The sequence below is a fragment of the Phaenicophaeus curvirostris genome, chromosome 2, assembly GCF_032191515.1.
Source record: "Phaenicophaeus curvirostris isolate KB17595 chromosome 2, BPBGC_Pcur_1.0, whole genome shotgun sequence".
In the NCBI taxonomy this organism is placed as follows: Eukaryota; Metazoa; Chordata; class Aves; order Cuculiformes; family Cuculidae; genus Phaenicophaeus; species Phaenicophaeus curvirostris.
The window spans coordinates 87,794,043-87,818,739 of record NC_091393.1 but is presented as its reverse complement, the minus strand read 5'-3'; the positions used below and the strand labels follow the sequence as shown (position 1 = coordinate 87,818,739).

Genomic DNA, 24,697 nt, shown 5'->3' with positions numbered 1-24,697 from the left:
AAGTACCATGCATAGTGCCCCTGCTGAGCAGCAACTTTCCATCCACTATTTGTTCACATTTAGGAAGGGCGTTCCTCTCATGGATCTGTTCTATATTGTTTGTAGGCATGGCAAAAGAAAGAAAAAATACTGTTGTTGCGAAACAGCAGCTAGAGCCTAAGGGCTCAAACCTGCAAACAGTAGGGGGCACATCCCTTAATATGGAGCTTTAGGGGGTTAATGTTATATTTTTCCTAATGCCATAAACTATATTTTCCATTAGATATATTGGCTGATGGCCAGAATGAAGTTAGATGCTTTTGTCAGAAGAAAAAAAATCTGGACTGCCTCATCAGTGTAGTCAGTACCTTCTTAAGCTCAAATCTTTTTTATCTGGCCAGGCCCAGAGAGACAGGTGTTTTGCAGGAGGGCTTCTGTAATTTTACACCAAATGTAATGAAACCATGGAAGGTTTTGTTATCCATAAAAATGGATAATTTACGTACTTGAACTCCTCAACTCAAGCTATCTTATGACAATCAGTTTTTGCTTTATTGTAGAAAGAACATACCCTTGTCATTATCAAATGTTTTGGCTTTTGGTTTTGTTTGAAGTTTTGGGTTTTTTCAAGCATTCATGTTGCTCCTCCATGACATTTGTGACTACACATATCTGTGCCATAAGCTGCCTTCTTCATCTCTTTTCAAATTACATCCTACATGATATTGTAAAGAAAAGTGGCTCTGAACACTGTAAAACTTCTCCCATCTGATCATAAAATTACCTGGGCACATTATCTGAAGATTTCTATTTTCTGTAAAACTTGAAAAAGTCTTTGGCTGTGTTTTTGACGAATGGAAAACAGAGAGGGGAATCTCCTTATTTTTCCCCTATGAAAGCAATTATTTTCAGTTTTTGCCTTTGCATAGCACAACAGCCATGATGAAGAAAAAGAAATTTAAAGAGAAAGAAAGAAAGGTTGAAGAAAGTCTTTAAAGGGACTTGTACAAGGACAATCTGAATCTTAACATAGATTGCAAGTGAACTCCCACATCAGTTTCCTTGAAAATGCCACAGAATGTCAGTTGTGCTCCATAAAATTAAGGCTTTGCAGTTATATATGACTTTTCATCATAGGATCTCACATCTTGTTACAAACATTAATTAATTAAGTCTCAGGATATCCCCCTGTGTTACTGTGTGCAGCTTCAGGAATCTATCATTATTGTTTTAGATCCCATTTTACACAGGTACAATAGATGTGTCATATTATTGTTAAATGCAATCTCATTTTATTCCCTTTCCTCAGCTATTCTGAAGCGTCTCTCTCACTCAACACATGCAAAAAAAAGAGCAGTTCTAACTTCTGCTAAGTAAAGGAAGATAACACAGCCTCAAGGCAATTCACAGCTTCAAATCCCTCCTTTCCGCCAGCACAAAGGAAAATAAAAGCAACATTTTAAAGGAGACTAAAAGGTTTTTACTTCCCACTGTTTTACTCTTTTTTCTCTACCTTACATTGAACAGTCCTAGCTTTTCATTCGAACTTTGCCTGCTATGTATGTAATCACCTCTGAGAGATATTAAAAGGTAAGCATAAACAATTTACTTGGAGCTACATTACAAAGAAGTTTAGTCGGAGTATGTGGCTGGCCTTAAAATGTCACCTTTAAAATGAACTGGGTATTTTAAAAAATGATGGGCCAAAAAGTATAAAACCCCTTTCACTTTAAAGGCTTTCCTTCACCATGTTTTTAATTCCTTCATTTAATGTTTTACATTTCCTGTGTGAAAATACCTGCTCTTCAAATAGAGACAGGCTGACAGTAAGTGAAACTGTACAGGCAGCATTTTGGGAAAGGTGCAGTTTAAGTATGACAGTCCATGCCAGGAAAAGGATATTAGCTCAGTACCATTCTGTAGACAGCTCTCACTCTTAGTAGAAGGGCAGAAGCACGATGATTATCCAGGTAGGCTGAACTTTCCACCAGCTACAGCTGAGAGGGCATCTCTAGCTTCTGAATACGAGCAGGTGTTACTGATTAGACACCTGTAAGTGTAAACTTTGGGACCGTATTCCTTAACAAAGCACAGCTTCTCATTGAAATACTGCAAGGTTCAGTAGAAGTCTGACACCTTCCTTCCGGAACTTGTGGGATGTTCCCGTAAGTTCGGAGCAGTGGATTGCAACAGGGACCCCTGCCCCTACCAGTTGTATAAGCTGGTGGAGAGCCTCAACAAGCAGCCTGAAAACCCCCTGGTAATGATAGTAAGAGGAAAAAAAACGTTGGTTTTCCCATCGCAACTGCTATTGACTGCACTGTTGATGTAAATAATGAGGTCTAATGAAGATTAAGGTCTATATTGTCATGTCCCTTAACAGCTATGCATTGCCATATGAAGGCTTGGAATCAACGCCACACCGAAAAAAGGGTTGAAAAGAAGACAAGAAGAAAGAGTGATTATAAAATTTGGCAGAGTAACTGGAAGGGAAGCTGCCTACAAGTTTAATGTCTTGAAACAAAGTGAACACAGTGGATGGATGAACTTCCAGATCCTCCTAGGATCATACGGCTACAATTCCCTCTAGCTTAAGTCTCTTAAGGTACATCATTGGGAGGAAACCCACCTTGACACAGCATATGAAGCAGTCTGCAGACTACCCATTCCCATTTACCGTGCTGTCAAAGCAACACTATATTCATATACATACACAGTAAAGTAGACAGCTAAATCTGCTGCAGTGTGAACAGCAAAAGTAGCTGGCCAACTTCACTTTTAAATGTTAGTGTATAAATAAAAGAGAATCTTTAATCATGTCTTTTCACTAGAAAGATGCACTAGTTAGAGATAAGATGAAAGATGGAAATATTGAAATATTGCTTGAAAAGTACTGAAGTGTAACAAGATTAGTTCCAGTTCTGTTTTTTCATTGGATACTTATGTTACTTGGGGAATTAAAATAGATCACTAAGTCAACAGGTTAAGCTTAGTACAAAACAAATTGTGCTGGTTACAGATTTGAAAATGTCTTTACAGCACATTATTGACTCCAGCATATTAACTTGTAAATCATCGGGTTTTACCATCTCATCTATTGATTAGCTGCATGTATGTATGTCATAAATGAGCAATACAAAAAGAAATTACTACAATTTAGTCATTTTGGGCCAGACTTGTAAATGCATTCAAGTGCTCAAAGATGAAGATGGGCTCTGTGGGTAGTAGTCAGAGCTCCTATATTCAAACACAAAACTTGCGTAGCTATTATCATCATCCATTCCTCTTTTATATTCTGTGCAGAGGAAGAGTGGTTCCTCCAAAAGGAAAGTCAGGTATTTAACTTCTGTTTTGAACAGTCCTTCTGAGGACCCTAACTCTATCCCAAGATACATAAGATAGGCAAACCTACACTGGCCATCTGAACTAAGTCTTTAGAATTCAGAGCTGTGACTTTTGCTTAAATTCACTTCAGACTCAAAGATCCAAGAAGCCAGTAACAACATTTTCAGTCAGCACACAGCAACTGTGTGCAGCAGCAACAGCATATAGGTGATTTTTTTTTTTTAAGGAGAAACAGAAAACTATTGAACTATTGATAAGTTCAGAAATCAACCTGTAATATTGAAGCAAGCATCCCTGACTCCTGATTTCCATGCATAGTTCAACATGTTGAGAATGATCTTCACTCTGAGATGATCTTACTCAAATTAGTGCAGTTTAAATTTTCCATTAACACCATCAAATCAAATATCATTACAGGGGGTTGTTAACAAAGCAATTGAAAGTGTTGTAATATTTCCATGCAGGGCCAGAAAGACAGAAAGATGCAGTATGCTAAAGACCAGTTGCAATTTTTTGTCTCAGAAACGTCTTGTTTTAAAAGCCACATATTCTGAGCTCAATTTGTCCTCATGGGGAACACTGTATTTGACATCAAAGCAACTAGAGCTCAGACTATTTTGTTACCTGGTGGAAAAGGTGATGGTTTTCTTCTCATTTGCTCCTAGAGTCTCTATTCAGTTTTTTTAGGCCACGACTTTCAAGTAACATTAAGCACAGCACTCAAATATGTCACTGTCTTAAGCTACAACTGTAGCATAAATCTCATGATCTATTGGTACATCATGGGTCTAGCATTTCTAGCATAGACTAGCATTACAGAAAATCTAAATTATCATCTGTCTTGAACCCCTGAAGAGAAAACAATAAAAAATAATTTTATGATGCCATAATGACAAGAATAATACTCCATTTCATGGGGGAAAAGATGTCTTCCAGACTTCTCACTAATTCTTTTTTAATGCCTGTTGAAATAAAAGACCTCTGCAAAGTTTCATTCATTTTGTTTGTGCAGAGTAAAGCTTTCTTTATAGCAAAAATACAGAAAATTTATCACTGCAAGGAGTCCACTTTCCTTACTCTCTTGCTACATGAAACCTGAATTTGCAATTCTGATTTGTGGAACAATTGTAAACTTTTGCAGCCACTAGAGTAGCATCTCCACACTGCACGGAGGATTTAGCTATGTCTAGGAACTCTGCACTGGATGGGAGAAAAAGAATCAGTGCATTCAAACCTGCAGCAAATGGACTTGGAAAAATACTTTGACCAAATTCAGAAGCAAAATGAGTGATAATTTGCTGTATGCCTCAGCAGGTTCAATTGATACTGGTACCTCTGTTTATCTATCTGTTATGAATACACAACTCCTCAGAGTCCTTTGGGCACACAGACAACACACACTCCAGGTGTCTCATTCAGATGTACCATATCCCATCACTAACACTGTCTCTATTTTAGGGTGATGCGGGCACAGAAGTGTTTAGAAGACACGTACAACATAAAGAAGGAAGGTAGAGCAGCCATGGATTAGTTTACAGCTGCAAAGCCAAAGTACTTGATGGAAGATAATGTGCTGCGGGTCCATCTGCTACTCTCACACCAGTCATGGGTTGCTGTAAGTGGGCATGTAAATGGGTGTTTTTCTCCTAAGGCTTTGCCTGCACAACTATACAGCCCTCAGTAATAGAAGACCCTTAAAGTACAATACCTGACTGAAGCAGAGTCCTGACTATTGTAAGGACTGCAAGACTCATAGAGTAGCTGGAAGTAGAATTGAATTCCTAATAAAAACCTGAAAACGGGAGAAGTTATTTTCTGCAAGACCCTCAGGATGGGAATTAATTCATGTTCCCTGTATCACTCATCATAGTCTCTAAATGTGCTCTTATAAAGGAATGCTTGTGAAGGTAAAGGAAGGGAGAAGGAAACAGTTCACACAGTTTTGGTGGATGAAGTAAAGCAGCCTGCAGTTGCAAGAGGTAAAACAGATGATGTTTGATGGCCTAAAGGCTGCAACATGACACCTGCTAATAGAGTGGGAAAAAATTCTCTGAATCTGGTAGTGACTTTGTCAGGGGTTCTTCCAGCAAGCCCTCCACTTCATGGGTAGAAACCTTTCCATGCTCATTGTTTTTCTCAGCATTCATAAAGCAGTTCAATGAGCACATCCTTTCCAAATCTTCCAGCCTGTCAGATGCTGGTAGAGCGACACCCGTACCAATCTCTCTCTCTCTCTCTCTCTCTCTCAAAACTGAAGAGTTTTCATTTGATGAATGCTAAAGAAACAGATTTAAACATACAATACAGTTTTTGCAGTTAAACAACACAATAAATCCTGAACTTGCACCTTCCCAGAAACGCTGATGTCCACCTAGTCAGCCAGATCCCAAGATGGTAAAATGGCTGTGCTAGGCTGTTTTACCAAAGGTCTGGAATAGACAAACTATTAAAACCTGCACAGGGTTTAAAGCAGAAGCAGTCAAACTCAATATTCCAAATAGGAGTTTTTATAAGCATATGTGATTTTCCTCTTTGTACAGCCATCTCAGAGTTTTTCCTTTACAAACTGAAGAGCTGGATGAGTGTTTTTGAAATGAAATCTCATTGGCTAATTATTCACTTAATTTATTTACAATTTAATTTCCACATTGTATGATGATTCACCAGAATCAGTCAGTAAAGCATCTACTGACTGGATAACTACTTTAATTTTGGTTTTAATAACAAAGAAGTTACAGCTATTTTTAATAAACAGTTTTTTAGTATTGCTAAATCTGTTAGTAAAATTCACAGAGCTTTGAAACCATTTTCATACCCTGCAATTCTCCAAAAAGTCTGAAAAACAACAGAAAGTCTCATTAGTATCCAAAAGAATTGAAACAATGCTTCAGTTTGAAGAGAGAGTCACATTTTGTTTTTCTTTTTCATAGCCAGTTAACTTTATATACAGTTACAGTGTAATGTGTGTAACTGTCACCTATTCAAAATGCACTGGAATATTCAGTATTTTTTTCTGTTTCTAAATCTCCATCAGAGCCGATGTGAGAACTGGAATAAATAAGCAGTCACGTTTTCCCATACTGGAAAATTTCCAGAAGGGAAAGGGCTCTTGACATTACAGAGCTAAAGGAGTTTTCAAGACACTTTCTATTTCCATACTTGTTCTTTTGTATGCTAGGTTGACTGCCATTATGTTTATGTAATTCTGACAGTGTTCTTAATGACACACTAACAGATTGTAAAACACGCTGCTGGCATTTACTTGTTTTTTATATTTTTAAAACAATGTCCTTCATGTAACAGTAGTTAAGCGCGGCAGAAGGACATCATTAGAGCCATGGTTAAACTGTAATTTACACCATTAGGAAGGCAGGAGCAATTTTTATTGCCTGGCAATTTTCTTGCTGAAATATTTGGACCATATGGCTCAATTTGTGTAATAACCTTAATTTCAGCACCCTTCAGGTCTGCCTCCATCTCCTACAGAATGGTAAAATGCGGTTTAGCAGAAAAGGCAACTGTCTATACTTAGAGAGTTGAGATTAATAACATGTCACGTCCTGTTTTTGGTGAAGGAATTCGAACAGCAGCCAGATGGTATCTCTACAAATAACTGTCAGGGGTCTTGATCTAATCAATACAATGTATTAATACATCTCCCTTCCCTGCTTCTCGAGGGGCTAGCGTGCAACATCTGGAAAGATTGGAGGGACCGCCAAGTAGAAAGCTGATCCTTTTCAGAATCAAACTGAGCCCAATTAATTTTTCATGTATACTTGATAACTGTTTCATAATGAGCTATGCGTCTTGACGGAGGTAGGGTTGGCGGCATGAGCTGCTTGCGCTTCCTATCCCCATTCAGTCCACTTACAGAAACCAGCCCATTAATCAAACTATCTGGCATAAAACTGAAATCTCAGCTCAGCAAGAGATCAATAACCATCCTTTAAAAAAAACAAAACAAACCCGAAATGCAACAACAAAGACCCCACCGCAGTACAAGGTTTTAGTAGCAAAAGTATCCAGACATGACATTAGTAATTACTTCAACAAAAACTAAAACTCAGAAATATACTCACCTGACAAACACCTCTAACATAGAATTTAAGATTAGCTTCCTGTCAAAAAGTAACATTTAAACCCATTAAAAATACACTGCCATTCTGCTTTTTAGATACAGAGGCCATCTGGCCCCTATTCAGCATAATTGCTATTATTGTCTCAAAAATAATATTTATATAGTCCTGTAAATTAACAGACGGACATCCATTCTCACTCCCAAAGAGCTTTTTGTTGATAAACTCAGGTTTTAGCACTGTGCAGGAATTAAGGTCTTGCCTCCCCAAAAAGAGTGTAGCAAGATTATCCAGTGCTTTTTGTAAAGTCTGAAAGGAGGAGAGAGAGAGAGGTCACTTGGCAGGCAGAAAATGGGAAACTGCAACAAACACAGGGGAGATGAGCTTGAACAAGGCTGTGAAGCTGAGTGATGGGAATGGATTCAAAAAGGAGCAGTAAAGAGAAAGGACAAGAGGTCAGCTGAGAATACAAACTTATCTTGCGTAGGACACCCAATGGCTGTTTGATGAGAATGACTTTGGTAACTGTAGACTTGGATTAGATTCAAATGGGAGTCCCCAGTGCTACAAGCCTCTATATTATATTACCAATTCCCATGAGTCATATGACTTGCTCTTGCTTTTTTTAAAAAAAGAGGCCCTGTTTATTAAAATTGCACACTGCTTGTTAAAATTCCCCAAGAATTACACTATATGATTAAGCACTTCTCAGCCAATTTGAATACAAGATGTTATCTATGGAGAGGAATGGGGCAGGGGGATGGGATGGGGGTGTGGGGCATGGCCATTCTAATTACCAGCTTAAGAATTCCTGTGTCTGTAGCTGTTGGGCATGACTCTGGAGATTTGAGGAAGCTGCCCTATGACTTTACCAACAAAGAGATTTATCTCGGAGTTGCCTGATATATCCATTTAAGAATGTTGGCTAAATGTGAATTAAAATCTAGTCAAATCCAATTAAGCATTTTTAAACTGTTGAAAAACAGCTGTACATATTACCCAGCAAATTCCTGTTTCCTCCCTCTCCATTTTTATTCCCTACTTATACATGAAAAAGCATCTGTAGCTAACCAAAACCATGTTTTTAAAGTAGATTAAGTGTATTCACACACAGCATAGCATGAAGGGCAGAATATCCCTCATATTAAATCTTGCTGTGAAGTTATTATTATTAAGGTGAAGGTTTGTTGCAGTTTCTCTTTTGTTTATTTTGTTTTTACAAGTTAGAGAAAACTCCGTCAATGGGGTTTTTCTACAGTGTCTGATTAGGTCCATCTAGTTCTCACAATTGAAATGCAAAACTTACAGAAAAACATTATAAGGAAAAGCATAAGTATAAAGCATATATATATAGAAACAGCATAAGGCGAATTTATAGAATCGCATTTTAGGCATCTACCGTCAGGCTTTGTCATGTGATCACCTATTCTTTTATGACTGCAGGTGCACAAAGATTACCACTTCCCCACTGCTGTCCACCATCGTCTTTCTGTCAGCGGGCACCATCTTTTACATCTGTCACCCTGCACAGCCCCAGTGCATGGGTCCGGAAAGACCAGCTGATTAATCAGATTAAAATCAACCACATTCTTTTGACTGACACACACCAGTAGTGGAAGACAAGTGCACTACAGAAAAGCAGTTCTGTGTGAGAAGTAGCAGCCCAAGGATGGTAAACACCCACACCTCAGATGTTCTCAAGGTTTCATGGTCTACAGAGGACATTCATGCTCCTAACTAGGGTAGATGCCTGAAGTCAGACATTGTAAATATCCCTCAAAAGACTCACTCATCACAAAAAGACCTCTGGAACTGGTGAAAATGGGATCTCATATAAGGAGAAAGCCAAAGATAAAATACATCAGTTCTTTCCAAACAGGAAACTAATTTATTTGTAGAAAAAAACCCCACATTGATCCAGGCACTCTGGTCTAGTCAATCCAGAGTGCGCGATGAGGCACGGTCAGACATAACCCTATCAGTGTTTTTACATGCAAAAATTTAGCAAAGGGCAAAGGCATGCTAAGTTCATGTTGCACGCTGAATTAGGGAGAAAATATTCAAGAAAAATAGAATGAAATAAACTCCTTTGCTGTAACCTTCACTAATTCAAATCAACAGTTGCTTGACAACATATTAAGACCTAACAGACACCAGATAAACCTTTCCCTGCTACCCTGCATCCTAATCTGCAAGGATTCTTTTGCTCTTGGCAGAGTTCCAGCAGGATCTAAACTTATGTTTCTGTGGCTGCTGAAAGCCACAGAAGAGAGAGAGAGAGACACTGAAGTGGCCTCGGTTACAGCAAGGATGGTATAAACAGAAGACCTGAAGCCTCTCTCTTTCTCTCTCACTACTCTCATTCAGTTCTATTACCATAGTACTTAAAAATCATCAAAGTTGTGCAATAATCCATTTCATCCTTTCTGCTCTAATTAGGCAATTCTACATATCTGTCTTGATAGGTGGGACTTCCTGAAACACTTAATCAGTTTCTGGAGGGGCATCGTAGTGCCAATCCAAATGCATATTGAAACAGAGCTGTCGTGCCAAATCCCAGCATATTCCAACAGCATGGAAACAACAGAATCTATGAGAGACAGGTTGCCTCACACACTTGTTTTTTTAGCAGCCTTTAGTGTGAAGGAGCACTTGTCACGCATTCATCCAGTGTAAGCTTAAGCAGTCTAGAGATTAAAACACAGGAAGCATTCTATATTATTAGGCTTTCCTGGCAAATAAAACAATTACAGCAATTCCAGTACAAGCCCTTCCTGAAACTCTGCTAACAAGGCTTTGAATCTTAAAACCTGCATTTAAATCAAGTGATTCATTTGCAAACCCATCATATACAGCATGCATGTAGTAGGTGTGGGTCATTTCATTGAAATTAGAAAGCAAATGTCTCTATACATGAGAGGTTAGCAGTTGTTGTAAGTTAAAATCTTTTCACTGTCAGGCATAATTAAAATACTCTAACAGTGGTTTCAGTAATTTAAACATTGCAGTATTGTTGTAATATTTTTCTAGGCTTCAAGAGTTCACAATTGTTTGGTCCAATCAAATCTGGGAACACTGGAGAAGTTATCACCCATCAAGGTAATTACTTTCAAGTTGAAATAATTACTCCATCAATGTTAATGGTCTTTCAACTTCAATAAAGCACTCACCTGCCGATAATCACAGCTAACCTCTTGCTCTCATGCAATTCCCTCTCTATTTAGCAGGTTATATTACAGCCGTTAGAGTGGTCACTTGTCCTGAACAGCTGCTGAATTTCACTTTGATCGGCTGTGAACCATAAAAAAATTAGTCATCTGTGTATGATTTCCCCCTAACCCATAAGCCCTTGCAGAGCAAAGGATATGATCTTTTGGCTGTAGTAGGGCACTGCTGAGTAGCCATCTTGTTTCTGGTTGTGGTTACTTTCCACTCACTAACAGCAGCACAGTAGCCTAATTAACTTTTGCCCTCCACTGCTGCTTACAGCTCTCATTCTTTGCTAAGTAGCGCATCTTCTGAATTATGTGACACGTACAGGGATTCCTCCATCTACTCTCATCTTTTTTTTTTAGAATGCAGTCCATTTCCCACTTATCTGAAAAAGCATGTTTAAAAAGAGTTTCACTGGTCTCTCTCTTTGACATGCTTTTTCTTATTCTTCTGGCTATGATCTTCATTCCTCTTGTCAGGTACAGTCCTGTATACTGCACTATAGAATAATGTTCAAGAAAGTTAATAACTTTGTGGTGTCTCATCTGAAATGCTGCCAAAGGCTCACTGGCCCATATGAGTAAACAGAAATGAAGGATCACACATGGATGTATTAAGTATTTTTGAATGTGGTGAATAGAAAGGAACTAACTCTGGATGTGAGATTCCAGATATCTGCAAAATACTGCATAGGAGGTTTCTGTATATGGCAGCAATGGCCACTTAAGACTATTTCTGATGTAATAAATTTTATATGGAGTTTTTCAGCAAATAGACTTTTTTATTATTTTTACTCTGGTTACATATTTGATACGCAAATTACCGTCTGGTTATAACAACATAATCATGAAAGCTAAAGCCTTACCCTCCTACAAATGTCTCTATTACATTGCTATTCTGCAATATGTCTACAGATTTCCCTACCACAGATGAAGCATCTGCCAAGAAGAGCTTGGCCCGTGTAGTTGCACACCATCTCCCCAAATATTGTAAGCCAACATATGTTGTCAACTGTTAGCATAGTTGCACCCAAACCAAAGGCTTTGTTGATGCTGTGATATCAGCTAAGAGATGTGTTAATTTTTTATACCCCAAGCTGATGTATCCCTAGTAGGATAAATTTGGCCTAAGGGCCTTGTACTACAAACCACAATGTTGAGTAGACCTGTGCTTGTAAGTAGGCACACTTGTAGGACCTCCCAGGAATAAGGCCTATAATGCTTACATTTATCTCTTCCATCCTGTAACAAGAACATTGTACTATTGAACATTGCTGGCGCAAATTTGAGACACTGAAGCCTTGATTCTATATAGTAATAATGGGGATTGCTGTCCAATGCAGGCAGAGTTTTTCTTTATAATCCTCCCCTCTGGATGCTTTTCCTTCATGAGAGAAATGGCATTACACACCCACAGAACACTTACCAAGGAAAAGTCCAAACTTACTCACAGTTTTATGTTGCAGCAACGTTTAGAATACAACAGTTAAAGAGCTCTGATGTTTTGATGTTGTTTGTCAGGTCCCAGCTCTATAATGAAATCAGCTGTGTCCTGTGTTCACAAACTTAGTCCCTAAGTTCACAAGAGTAAGTAGTTTGCTTTGACAATATAGTCACTTTATGCAGATTTCTGTAAAAGAGCGTTTACTGTCAATCCACTTCCCTATAAACACATCTGTCTCCTGTGTTTGGTGTCAATAAGACACTAAACATTATTCTTGCTTTAGAAGGGTTAAAATGAACTCATAAGACATTGTAGGAGACACTTGTACTGCTGTAACCAGTCTTGACTTGACTTTGCTCTGCAAATAAACCAGGATGTCAGTTTAGCTTGCTGTCACCTAGCATCTGTCACTATACTCCTGACCAAACAAGCTAGGGAAATGGTTGACATTCCTCTAACTGCAACACATCAAAATGGCTCACTTCTACTCCACTTGCCTCTAACAGTGCAGGGAGATCCTCCTTTTGTTTGAGTGGCAGCAGCTTTTGCTTTCAGAACTGAGTTCTCATTTTTATCTCCTTAGGCATAAAATTTCAAGAGGTCAGCAATAACCTTAAGGTACTGTACAGTCATACCTTTGACACATTAATTCAAATACAGATTAATGCACCTTAAGTGGGGAGTGAATGGCTGCATTTTGGGAAGGTAGAGTGTATAAGTCTGTCAAATGGTTGGAAAACCTACAAGGTGCTTCTCATTTGGCTCTGGAAATGAATGGAAGCAAGGCTGTCAAATTAGAATAGTCTGCAGGGACTTTAGCATGAGCTTAATTTGTATCCTGCAGTATCACAAAGATTGTATTTCTACTTTAGGTTTTGGTCAAACTGCATGTCCTGTGGCAGACAGCTAGGGTGTAACCGACAAAAGCAAGTGGCTACTGTGATCCTAGCACTGCTTTTTTTTCTGGAATAATCTAATGGGATAAGAATGCAGTCTAACAGATTAAATAAAGGACCAAACTCATTGCTTGCTTAATACTTTAAGTCTTGCTTGTAACATGGAAGCTTGTGTGAGAGAATGACTAATGACGTATCCCACGAGGGAGCTCCAATAGAGATGCTTTAGGAGATTAAATGATTTAGCCTAGTACCCCTGAAAGCTATATTTTAAAGGGGCAGAGGTTTAATCATTAGAATGATAGTTCTTTCAGTAAAATTACATTTTAATTAAAGTGCCTCATTCACAAAGCTACAGTTATAAGGGTATATCAGCAATTTCATGATAAAATTCATTTTTAAGGGGTTGTAACTTTGAAAGTTGCTGTCCATGTATTTACCGGCTTGGAGCTGACCCGACCTCCTCAAGATACCTTTGATAACAGGATTCTGTGCACTTTATGTTGATAACCTTGACTCAAAGCTTTAGCCATTCTGCTATATTCGGAAGAGGTAGGATTCAGATCTTAGCTCCATGGTATAAATCAGCAACATCTGCATTGAGTTAATGTAGTTGCAGCAGTTAAAGTGAGTGCAACTGATGGAAGAGCTGTGTAAAAAGATTTCTCCCCGAAGGGTAGTATAATATTTAGAAATAAAAAGGAGTAGCAAAAATAATAATCGATAAATATTCACGACAAAGGACAGTAGAAAAAATATGCAAGTCAGCTTCACTGCAACACTAGCAGAACAGCTATACATATGCTGCCAGAATGTCATTTTGGTTCAGGATAGTGTTTGGGGAAAATAAAGGATTTTGGAGCCAGGAAAATGTTAATTCAGTAAATAATAGCTTGTTAATTTAAAAGGCTTTTAACCGATGCTGTTAAAGAAACACACTGTGGCAACATTATTTAAAAGACCATTTTGGTAGGTTTTATTACCCACAATACAACCATCTTGGACGTTTTCTGTTGTTGTTGGCATGCTTAGAAGACATTGGAATGCATGACCAGCCAGGTCAATCCTGATGATCAGCAACACATTGCATACTGCTAAAGCAGAGTATTAGGAGAAGCCCTATAATTTCACTGGTTTTGAAGTGATTTTATGATTGTGATTTTTTTTTTTTTTAAAACAAGTTAAGGGAGATAATTACCAGAATGCTCCTGAAATCCAGTAACTTTAAAATCCCAATATACTTTTTCAAATCTAGCATATTGTACAATGCAGATGCAACTACTTCATAAGCCAAATGTATATATTCCTATAATTCAGTTCAGGACCTGTTTTCTTTTTCAGAAAAAGATGTATTACAAAATTAATCTATTTAGGCTTCCAGGTAGCTAGAAAAAAACTGCTCTGGAACTATATGATCATAAGAGTATGTAAGATTACTGACCTGGAAACTTCTCTCAGCTTGTTATGTTGAGATTTGTCTGAGGGAGTTACTTTAAGGTTACTATTGGGTATTCCAGAGAAATCTCTTTAGGATCCTACTTCAATGTCAAACAGATACTTTATAAGTGGGGAAATTAAGAATTTAGGGGATTTCTGGTGTTACTTAATACAAGTATGGCCTATGAATTTAGGGAAACTTCAAGATTTATGCAATTGAGGTGGCGTTGCTGAAGAAACCCAATGCTATTACAACCTCCTCAAATATTTGCTAAAACTTCTTTTTAGAAGACAGCCCAGCACAGCAGCTATCCTAATATACAGCAGTTTAGTTCAACTATCTATTAGCTGTCTTTCTATAGAAAGATTAGAATGTAATATAAAAGGTGGGAGGAGCAGTGGTAAGTGCGCAAACTATAACCACTTCTGTCACTGATTTACAAGTAACATTATAATATAAGTACATGTAATGAAAGTAAAAGTAGCTCTGCTTTTATTACTGATGAATTATGAGGGGAATGCATAATGAAGTGAACATCATGATGAGAGTGGTGAGGCATTGGCACAGGTTGCCCAGGAAAGTTGTAGATGCCTCAACCCTGGAAGTGTTCAAGGCTAGGTTGGATGTTGCTTTGAGCAATCTGGTCTAGTGGGAGGTGTCCCTGCCCATGGCAGGGGGGTTGGAACTGGACGATCTTTAAGGTCTCTTCCAACCCAAACCATTCTCTGGTTCTAAATGCATTCCATATATGAACTACGAAATATCGTAATATCAAATTCACTGATTTTGTGATTCCAACTGAATTACAAAACTACAACTATATTCAAGGAGTACTGATTTTGTTGTTCTTTGTGCAGGTCCTGTGAAACTTTTTTGACAGTCAGAAAAAAAGCTCAGGATGATATTTTCATAGTGAGCCTGACAAAGTTAGACACATGCGCTTAATTCCTCCACACATGATCTGTCTATGCTTTTGAGTAATGTGCTTCCCTGTACCAGGAGTCAGGTAATAATGTGAAATGTTTCAGTCGGCATTGGGCCAAACACAAAATTTAAGCCAACAAGACTACTGGCAACTGGAACCCCCACTTTTCCAATCAGTGTTAAATGAGATTTTAAAATACCATATATATCAAAACTAGGTGAAAACAACTTGAAACTGGATTTGTGGTTCAGTTCTTACCTTTACAGTTAGTGCTGTAACAGCTGGGATGCTAAATGTTGGATCACTGCGTTTTTCTTGATAGACTACTTGATACAGGGATATAACACCATTGGGAGAGACAGGCTGGGTCCAGTTCAGCTGCACTGAGTATGCACTTGTTGCTTGTACCCAAGGGGCTCCCATGCCCCATGGGGAGGCCTCCAGAGTTTGGGTTGAAGCCCACAGGCTGTCCACTGACCCCGCTGCATTTTGAGCTCTGACACGATATTCATAGAGAGTAAAAGGCTGTAGAGCATCGGATGCATCAATAAATTCCAAAGCTCCTTCAGCCCAGATGAACAAAAGCAGCTCTTCTTGACTGCCCACTGGACGTCTGAAATTAAATCAAAGGCAATGTGTTCAAAACTGAAAATAACCTTAACAGTCCCACAGTATTACATCCTGAATTTCTAAATTCAACCTGTACCTCAGAAAAGCACAGAACTTATTTCTATACATTACAATGAACTGCTTATCAATCTTTGCATCTTAAACACATTTCCCTGAACTTGTGTTAGGTGCTGAGTAGGGAAGAAGAGATTTTTCAGGCAAGCATTTAATTATTCTCCTTTATCTAGAAGAACACTATAAAACATGTCAAACAAGTGTGTTGTCACAGTCTAGACAGTCTAGACTCTATAGCAGAGCAGCAATACAACAGCATATTGTCCTTTTAGACATACATATTGTCAGCTTAGGATAGAACATAACAGATATAAAACTTTCAGAATTTAGAATGTGAAATTTTAAATCCGTATGTAGTTGCTAAGTAATGATCCGAATTACAATGTGGGTGCAAGCTTTCAACATCTCTGAAAATCAAACTATTTATGGAGGTACTCATCTCAGGATCCCTCATATATGGAAAACTTACAACCAGTTTTCTTGGGAAAAATGTTACCTAGTGAATTGGGGTAAGTACTCTATCATGCCCTCAACACCAAAGCTGTGCATTTTTAAATTATGGTTTGCTCATAATAAATATCTCACTTGTTCTTGCAAATGGAATAAGTAATCCCTTGTGCACAAACTTAGCAGAATTTGCAGCTCCACCACAAAAACTCATTAACATATCAGCAACAGTGTTTTCTGTAGTAAGCTACATATTTTTTTCCAATGCTGTTTTTGTTTAAAAATGCAAACTTACAATATATGAATACAATTCACTGTATAGGCATTTTGCACAGTGGGTTTTTATTTTTTTACATATGTATACATATCCGTATGTATGCACACACGCATCTATATACATACATATGTATATATAACCTTTCAACTACAGATATGTTTGTGTCGGACCTGGTTATGGTATGAGTCTTAGAGGAGGTAACAGATGATCCTCAGCCCCTTTCTAACGTGGTTCCTTCTAGTATATAATTTACAACAGTTGTAATAAGGCAAGGACTCATCTTCAAAACAGAGTTATCAAATCAATTCTTTCAGTTGGCATAAAAATGTTTGTGTGAAATTAAGTTGGTTACATTTAAACACTGTGATAAATCTCAATGACGGTTGTGTTGTTGTACTGCACATGAATTTAAGTATTTCCCCTAGTCTTCACAGGAACTTTGGCCTTTGCAGAATGTAAAAGCACTTTCAACCTCCATGCCAATGACAACAAACAAATTACATTATCTGCCACTTCTATTGTAAGTAGGGCAAATTTACAAAAGTAAAATTGGATTGTCTGACTACTGGGTGTCATCATCACTACACACACACACAGAAGCTACAGAACATTTCTTTGGCAACAGAAAATCTGTACTTCACAGAATTCTGTTGCATTTTATTTTGCTGGATCAATCCCAGGAGTTGCTTTAAAAATACAAAATATAACAATTTAAAAAACCTGATAATCTTAGCTGGTTTAAATATTATACACCCATGTATTTACATGCAAAGAAGAATATAATGAACGCATGTATGTACACAGCTGTTTATTCATCCCGTGCGTATATGCATACATAAGGCATACATGAATATATTTTCTTTTCTGAAGCTAAACTCTAATATAAGAAGGCTACGTGAACACTGTTTAGTTTAAAAGGAGTAAAGCACAGTTTTAGAAAAAAAAGAAGAGTTTTGAGGTACAATATATCTAGTGTAGTGAAATGGGCAAATTATAAGATGTGTTGATACTGAGAACTGTTGGCAGAAGTGGGTGAAGAATGACAGGTAGTACAGGCAGGTGAGATTACCTAGCAATTCTCTCTCTCAAAACAAAATGTCTGGAAGAGTCAGAGTACAAAATTTTTCACTGACCCCAAAATTCCATCACATATTTTTAATATACCTCCTCATGTTCTGCTGTTATGGCAAATTGAGCCTTATGCAGAACTCATCCTTAGATGCTTGTTCACCAACTTACTGCAAGATAATTCTGAAAGGTTAATCAATACTGCCTTCCCCCTGAACCTAAAAACATAGCCTAAAAACATATTAAAAAAAATATCTCTGTAGATATGTGAAAAGAAAGTATATTTGAGTTAAATAAAGTCACATTTAATGTGTGTTGTCTGGCCAAGCAGTATGGCATTTAAATGAATACACAAATTTATATTTTATAAATTTTCAAAACTTGGATAAACAGTTTTTTCACACTGAAAGATCAAATATGTCACCAACTATAAGCTCATTCACAAGCAAAGCTGTACAATGTAGTCTGGTTAAGTATTTAGATCTTATTACTGCTGAATATTTAATGAATGAAACTTATGGTTAGGTAAATGGTTCCATCTGTAGTGCTAAAAACCAGAATATCTTCATGTATGAATAAACTTTGAACAGAAGTGGTTGAACAGTCTGTAATCATTTCAATCGTCTTAAGATTTAAGATTCAACTGCTCATTTAACTGGAAGTGTTTCTTATGTACAATGAGTTGCAAAGGAGAATAACATTTCCAAGAGCTGGAAGCTGTCTCTTAATCTGCATTGTCTGATTTGCTGCTTACATTCATTTTAAAGATGCTCAGATACAGTTATTTTTATAAGGGCAAATTCTCCCTGCCCCACTGCCGATCTGAGCTAGGTGACAGAAAGAGGAGAATACAATCATCTTTGTGACAGATAACTACAGAGCTGTATGGAGAGAACTGCAGCCACACTAACTGCAACACTCACACCTCAGCTTTCTTATGTGAAAGGAGACTCAGGGAAACCCTAAGGTCTTGCAGGTCAACCTAGAATTATTATTCTCATGTTTGCCTTTCACCATGCAATAAAAGCACATTTCAGCTGTGCCTGCTGTTTTCCATACTAGAGTGGCAGTGAGTTAATTCCTAGAAATGCTGAGGATTCCTGGGGTAAAATTCAGATGGGCAAGGAATCACACTCTCAAATGTGGGTGAAAAAATGCTGCATCAGCAATGCTCCCCATCTACGGTTTCACATCCAGTTAAACAAAGCAGCCTTGCTTACCATCTAAAGAGGTTTGTAAATGTTTTCTTCTTCCTTTTGTTATTTTTTTTTACAAAAAAAAGTGAAAAGAAATTTGAGATTATTGGATTTAATATGCTCGTTTACAATAGGTATTATAACAATTACAGATATAAATAAAACCCTTCAGGATTTTTGATACTCAATGGCATATGCATCCATAAAGATTCTTATACTAATCCACCTACTAATATATGTGCCCTGGAAGCTGTCTTTGGTGCAACTCATAGTTAAGGGTAAAAGGGTAAGAAAGGAATTAAACACCGAGTCAGTCTAGAAGCCTCTACCCTGCAAGTCACAACAGTCAACAGCCACTGCAACATGCCCTCTGTCTTAGATTGCCTGTTGATTTTTCTGCTACATTTTTACCATCAGGATTGCTCAGCAAATGAAAGACACATTACAATCTCACATATTTATATTAAATAATATAATCTTACTGAACACAACATAAACAATAATAGAAAGTCAGACACTCCCTTAGCAAGATATGAACCAAATACTTGTAATTTTTCAGGCAGTATTTCTTTAAGAGTCATCTCATGTGCATCCTACACAGTGCATGCTAGTGGTCAACAGAGAGCCGTTCCATTAGCTGATGTGACCTATATCTTATTAAAATACAGCAAGAAATACATCACCTATTTCCATAATATTATTATTTCCAGACTAGCAATTTCTGTGGTTGTCACAGGGATGTTATGTAATGATGAATGGGAAGAGAAGTAGATTGGGTGATTGTCTCATGAACCAGATTTTTTCTTATTCACAATCTCTTCAAAGTTGTGGTCCTTGCTAGAAAAGTTTAAAAGGCTCAGCTCTGTGTTCAAAACTGCTATACGAATCAAAAATAAAATGTCACCACCTCCTTCATCATAAACTAACATTTTAATTTTTTGGTTTCTCACAAAATGGCTGCAGACTTGCAAGTGCTTTTATGATTCTAGTGGGAAGCACAAGTCCTGCCATTTTAATGCAAAGATCTGCACACACACTAGCTCTCCAAGCTTTCCAGATTTTGAGTTAAATGCATTTATTTTGGTGGTGATGCAGTAAGGAAGAGGCACATGATGAAGAAGAAATTACATGCCATCACCTCCCATAGAAATACTGCAGTCTTGCTCCTATAACAATGTAAGGCTATGTGTGGCTACAAAATGAAAAAGAACTATGTGCTTACATCCCATTTCTGATTTTTTTGCAGCTATCTGAGAAAGATTTGATATTGTTGTTGTCTAAGCACATTTAAACTTCAGCTGAAATAACTGCCAAGTGATTCATGCCTATGTAGGTGAATATAACGATTGTATCTGGAGCCCCAGTGCGCCATTTTCATTTCACTTTAAATAAAAAACAAAATGTATCTATGTCAGTCAGTGCCCTTCTGCTGTACTCAGAGGTATCAAACAGGCTACAATTATGATTGTGAAGTGATTGTGTCACATTGGAGGAAGGTTTATTGCTTTTGAGTCTGCTAGGCAGTAACACATTCTGTTTCATATTACTCTTTATATCATTGTTTGGCTGTGACTAGAATAATCAAATGCCATCAAATGCTGTCAAATTCAATTTACAGTATTTTTCATTGAAGCAGGCTTTCTGCATTATATTTCCTGTTTTCCCTTTCTATGTCTGCCATGGAATTGCAGCAGTAATCATCAGCTTTATTTACAAAACCAACAGAGTGAAGATATGTCTTGGGCAATAACATACACTTGATTCCTCTTTATACAGAGGAGGGACCTGTTTTTTTTTTGTTCAGACAATTAAAAAAAAATCAAATGAGAATATTTCAAGAAAGCGGGACTTTTTAGAGACTGCTAAAATGCTTAATGCAAAAGTGAATTTATATTAATTATCACGGCTGATTCCAAAAGGTAATTAGAGTCCCTGTCTTCTCAGTCACAGCTATAATATAATAAAATCTTCCAAACTCTTTGTGGGAGCCTAGGTTCATCTCAGCATGTCTTTGCCACACATACTTAGAGCTGGGAAAACCAGGAACTTCAGAGCTTAAATTCCTCTCCAGTAGATGGCTTGAGTTTTACATTCTCTGACTTTCTGAAGCTATTCAAGAAGGTCCCTTCAGCAAGCTTCTTTAAAAAGGTCAATGGGCACAAGCAGACATCAGTGCTCTTTGAGACTTCCCTAAACACAGCTATTTATATAGAAAAATGCTCATGCAGAGCTTATGAATCTCCTAGGGAGTGAGGATGTGTCAGTGAACTACCTAGACATGGTATCTCAATACAAACACCAAGGAGCATAAATAGATGCAATTTAATTGGAAGATTGCATAAAATCAACCTGCACTAATCACGCTCCAGATGACTAACTTAACAAAAAGGAACGTAATTTATCTTGGAAAACTGATCTATGTAAGGAACCTAAATATCTTGGTTTGATTTTAAAAATCTCAGAAACGTTGAATCCTTCTCCATTCTAAAATTCTCAGTTGTCTATCAGAGAGGACTGAAGAATGTACCTAGTAGTCTGGGTAGAGACTGGGCTGAGAGTGTCTATCTTGTAGTTTTTTCTGTCCCTTTGAATTTTTTAAAATATATTTTCATCTGCTTTTTGTCATTTGTAGATCAGGAATATTATTCTTGTTTCAGTGCTTATTTTCACCTTGTGCATTAATAGATTAGAATCTAACCTTAGTCTTTCAAAGGTGATATATATTTTACTGTATATTCCAACACTTTTTCACTTCCTAGTATATAAAGGAATAAAGAAATGATCATTTCAATATGGCTAAGAATCTGAGGCGATAATAGCATTTACCTGTGAATAAAGTAGTTAGTAATAATGCCATTTGGTTTCTTAGGTGGTGCCCATTTCACTTCTATGAGTGCAGATCCCATTGCTTTAACGATAGGCGGGCTCAGTTCTCTAGGAGGAGCTACAGCAGTTCTTGAATATGTTTGAGCACCCACTCCACATCCACCTACAAAAGCAGGAGTTTGTTTAATGATAAGAGTTTCTCCTTCAAGACAAAAGGTAATTTTAAAAATTCAACATATAAGACAAAACCTGAATCCTTTTCAAATGAACTGGATGAAAACAGCAAATCATTCAAGAAAGCAAAAACTAAGACAGTGCTTCATTATTTGTGATAAAACAAAACTAAAATAAAATATTCACTGGTTAAGGATAATTTTCCATGTCAAATTATTAAAGTGGCCTCTCAATTACTGTCTGTGTAGTAACAATTATTACACTGCCCACACAAATCTTTTTGGGATCCCAAAATGGTCTTCATAACGTGCAAAAATGTTCCCAGATCAGTAAGACCAGTGCAAGATGCTTAAGATAATGAGAATTTTTGAGAGAAATCTGAGAAGTAGCCAATCTGGACATCACCAACGTGCTGTGAAGGCAGTGCCAGAACTCCCATCTGTCTTCCATCAACATACTTTCCTTTGAGATGGAACTCAGGATGGAGCATTTCTAAGGTAAGCAGCCAGAAATAACAGATAATACAGTACAATCTAATCAATGTCAGGTAAAGAATCTCCCAATGAAATGGTGACACATTTCACATCATTTCATTATTAAATAGTCATTTAAACTACTACAACTATGCTGATGAATGACTCCTGATTTTCACCAGTACAGGTGAGAAGAGAATTGGTTCCAAAGTGTCATTTTAGAAAGGCTTATTTCAATAGAGTTTTGAAAATTTCCATTAAAGTCAAGGAATTTTGTAATATTTGGCTTTTCTCTCTGGTCTTTAATACCATTTCTTGTTGTAGAACAGCTGCAGAACTGTTTTTGTTCCATATGCACATTTTCTAAAATTGTTGAGCTATTTGTGAAGAGCTTTTAATAAAATGGCATATATTATCTAAAATACATTTTTAAATCTCTATTTAAATATTAATGATATAACAAAGAAATATTTAATGCTCCATTCAGTGCTAGGCTTTCCTTTTACTGGGTAAACATTTAACTCCAGTGTAGAAATAAGTCTTTACAAGTTTTGCTGAGTTGAATCAATTTGGAAAATCCCCATTCCCTTCCAGTCTTCGAGGTGAGTTTTTAAAATATTCTTACCATTCTGGCATGCTTGTATCCTTATCTCATACAGGGTGTAGGGATCTAGGCCATCAACAAAAGCAAAATGTGCGTGACCTACTGGCTTCACCAGTAGAGCGGGACTGCTTGCATTTAGTAAGACGTTGTATTCCAAAGGCACATTGGCAATGAATAACCCTGTTGTGAAACAAAGAAGAACAAATGATGATCTGAAATACCAACAACAGTGTAGGACATCTTCAAAGAGGCATTCATCATATGCAATTTTAAATGTAAGCCCACCTCTGGAGGTTTTTCTTACTGCCTTTTTTGGAAACTAAAAGTATGTACATATAAATTAAGACAGATCCATCTGCAGATCACAACTAGAAGACAGACATTACAGTTCTTAGTTAAAAGTCATAATTAACTTCAGTCAATGCCCGTGCTCCAATTGCTCCTTCTAGGAAGAGGAGTGACCTTTAGACTGGGAACAAGCCGGCTTTTATTTCTTTATTTTGGAGGGGCAAAAGCTACTAAGCACTACTGTTTGAATATAGAGTCATATGATCAAAGAAGCGAATTGCATCCATTTAGAAAATTATTCCTTGTTAGCCCAGCAGCAGTAGCTGAGTGTAGGTTCTTACCCTGTTTTACCAGTAAAGTACAATACACTAGCTTGAACCAAGAAACATATAACTTCACTGATATAAAACCAAACAGCTTTTAGTTTTTGTTGAAGAAAAAACCCCTCAATTTTTACTATTTTGTTTTAATTCAAACATTTTCCTCTTTCCATGCTGTCAAATCTTAATTTTACAGTTCTGTTGAGAAGCTGAAAAATCAGGTTTTCCACAGGAACAAGCTAAGCCATATGCAATCCCCTCAGAATGACTGGCAGAGGTCCCTGGATCTTCTCTTGATTCTTCCCACATTACTTCTCAGGGTTTTTTTTTGTTGCTGTTTTGTTTTGTAATTAAGAAATGGGCAGTAGGCTTTTTAATTTTTGCCTGCTATAGATTGTTCTATGCAGACAGCAGGCATTTCATAAAACTAAGAGAATAATAAAAGAGGAGTATTATTAAGTCTGTTACCTTCATTCTACAGTCTCATAAGGCACAGTCTTAATAAAGAACATACTACAACCCCCCCCCAAACTACACAAGATACCGTTCTGAAATGAGTCAAGATGTATCTGAACAGTAAGAGCATGTTTCTCTTTCAACACGACATCTACTTTAAATGTCACAGAGATCTTTTTGTGATCACACCAAGAACCAGATGCCTATGAGCAGTTCTGAGACTTCCCAGATCTTGAGAATCTTGAGCTCTATTCTTTCTCCTAATCATGGGTTAGGTCCTTTTCTGATAAAGTTTCTACATTAATACTATTACCCTGAGGCTAAAAAGAGCATTTTCCACTATTATGCATGTTTTAGATGTTTGGGTTTTGGTTTTTTTTAGCTAAGTATGTATGGGAATATGCACATTAGCTAAAGAAGAAGTTTACAAGAAATCAGAGAGTACTTTGGAACATCAGAAAAATCTTTGAAATACCAAGTTTTACAATGCTCAGAAGAAAAAGAGGACATAAAAATCCAAAAGTAATAAGACACTGTTCCCTTACTGGATGCTAGACAAAGGAAATGCT

General features: G+C 37.3%; 1 protein-coding gene across 1 annotated transcript in view; it reads right to left on the bottom strand.

The window, feature by feature from the left end:
• Nucleotides 1–24,697, bottom strand: part of LOC138718342 (usherin-like) — a 220,836-nt gene that overhangs the window by 37,527 nt on the left and 158,612 nt on the right. Inside the window, exons 30-32 of the mRNA XM_069852767.1 lie at nucleotides 23,086–23,244; nucleotides 21,814–21,976; nucleotides 15,574–15,928 (exon numbers count right to left, since the gene is read on the bottom strand). Of these exons, the coding sequence (XP_069708868.1) occupies nucleotides 15,574–15,928; nucleotides 21,814–21,976; nucleotides 23,086–23,244 (677 nt within the window). The remainder of the gene's footprint in view (nucleotides 1–15,573; nucleotides 15,929–21,813; nucleotides 21,977–23,085; nucleotides 23,245–24,697) is intronic.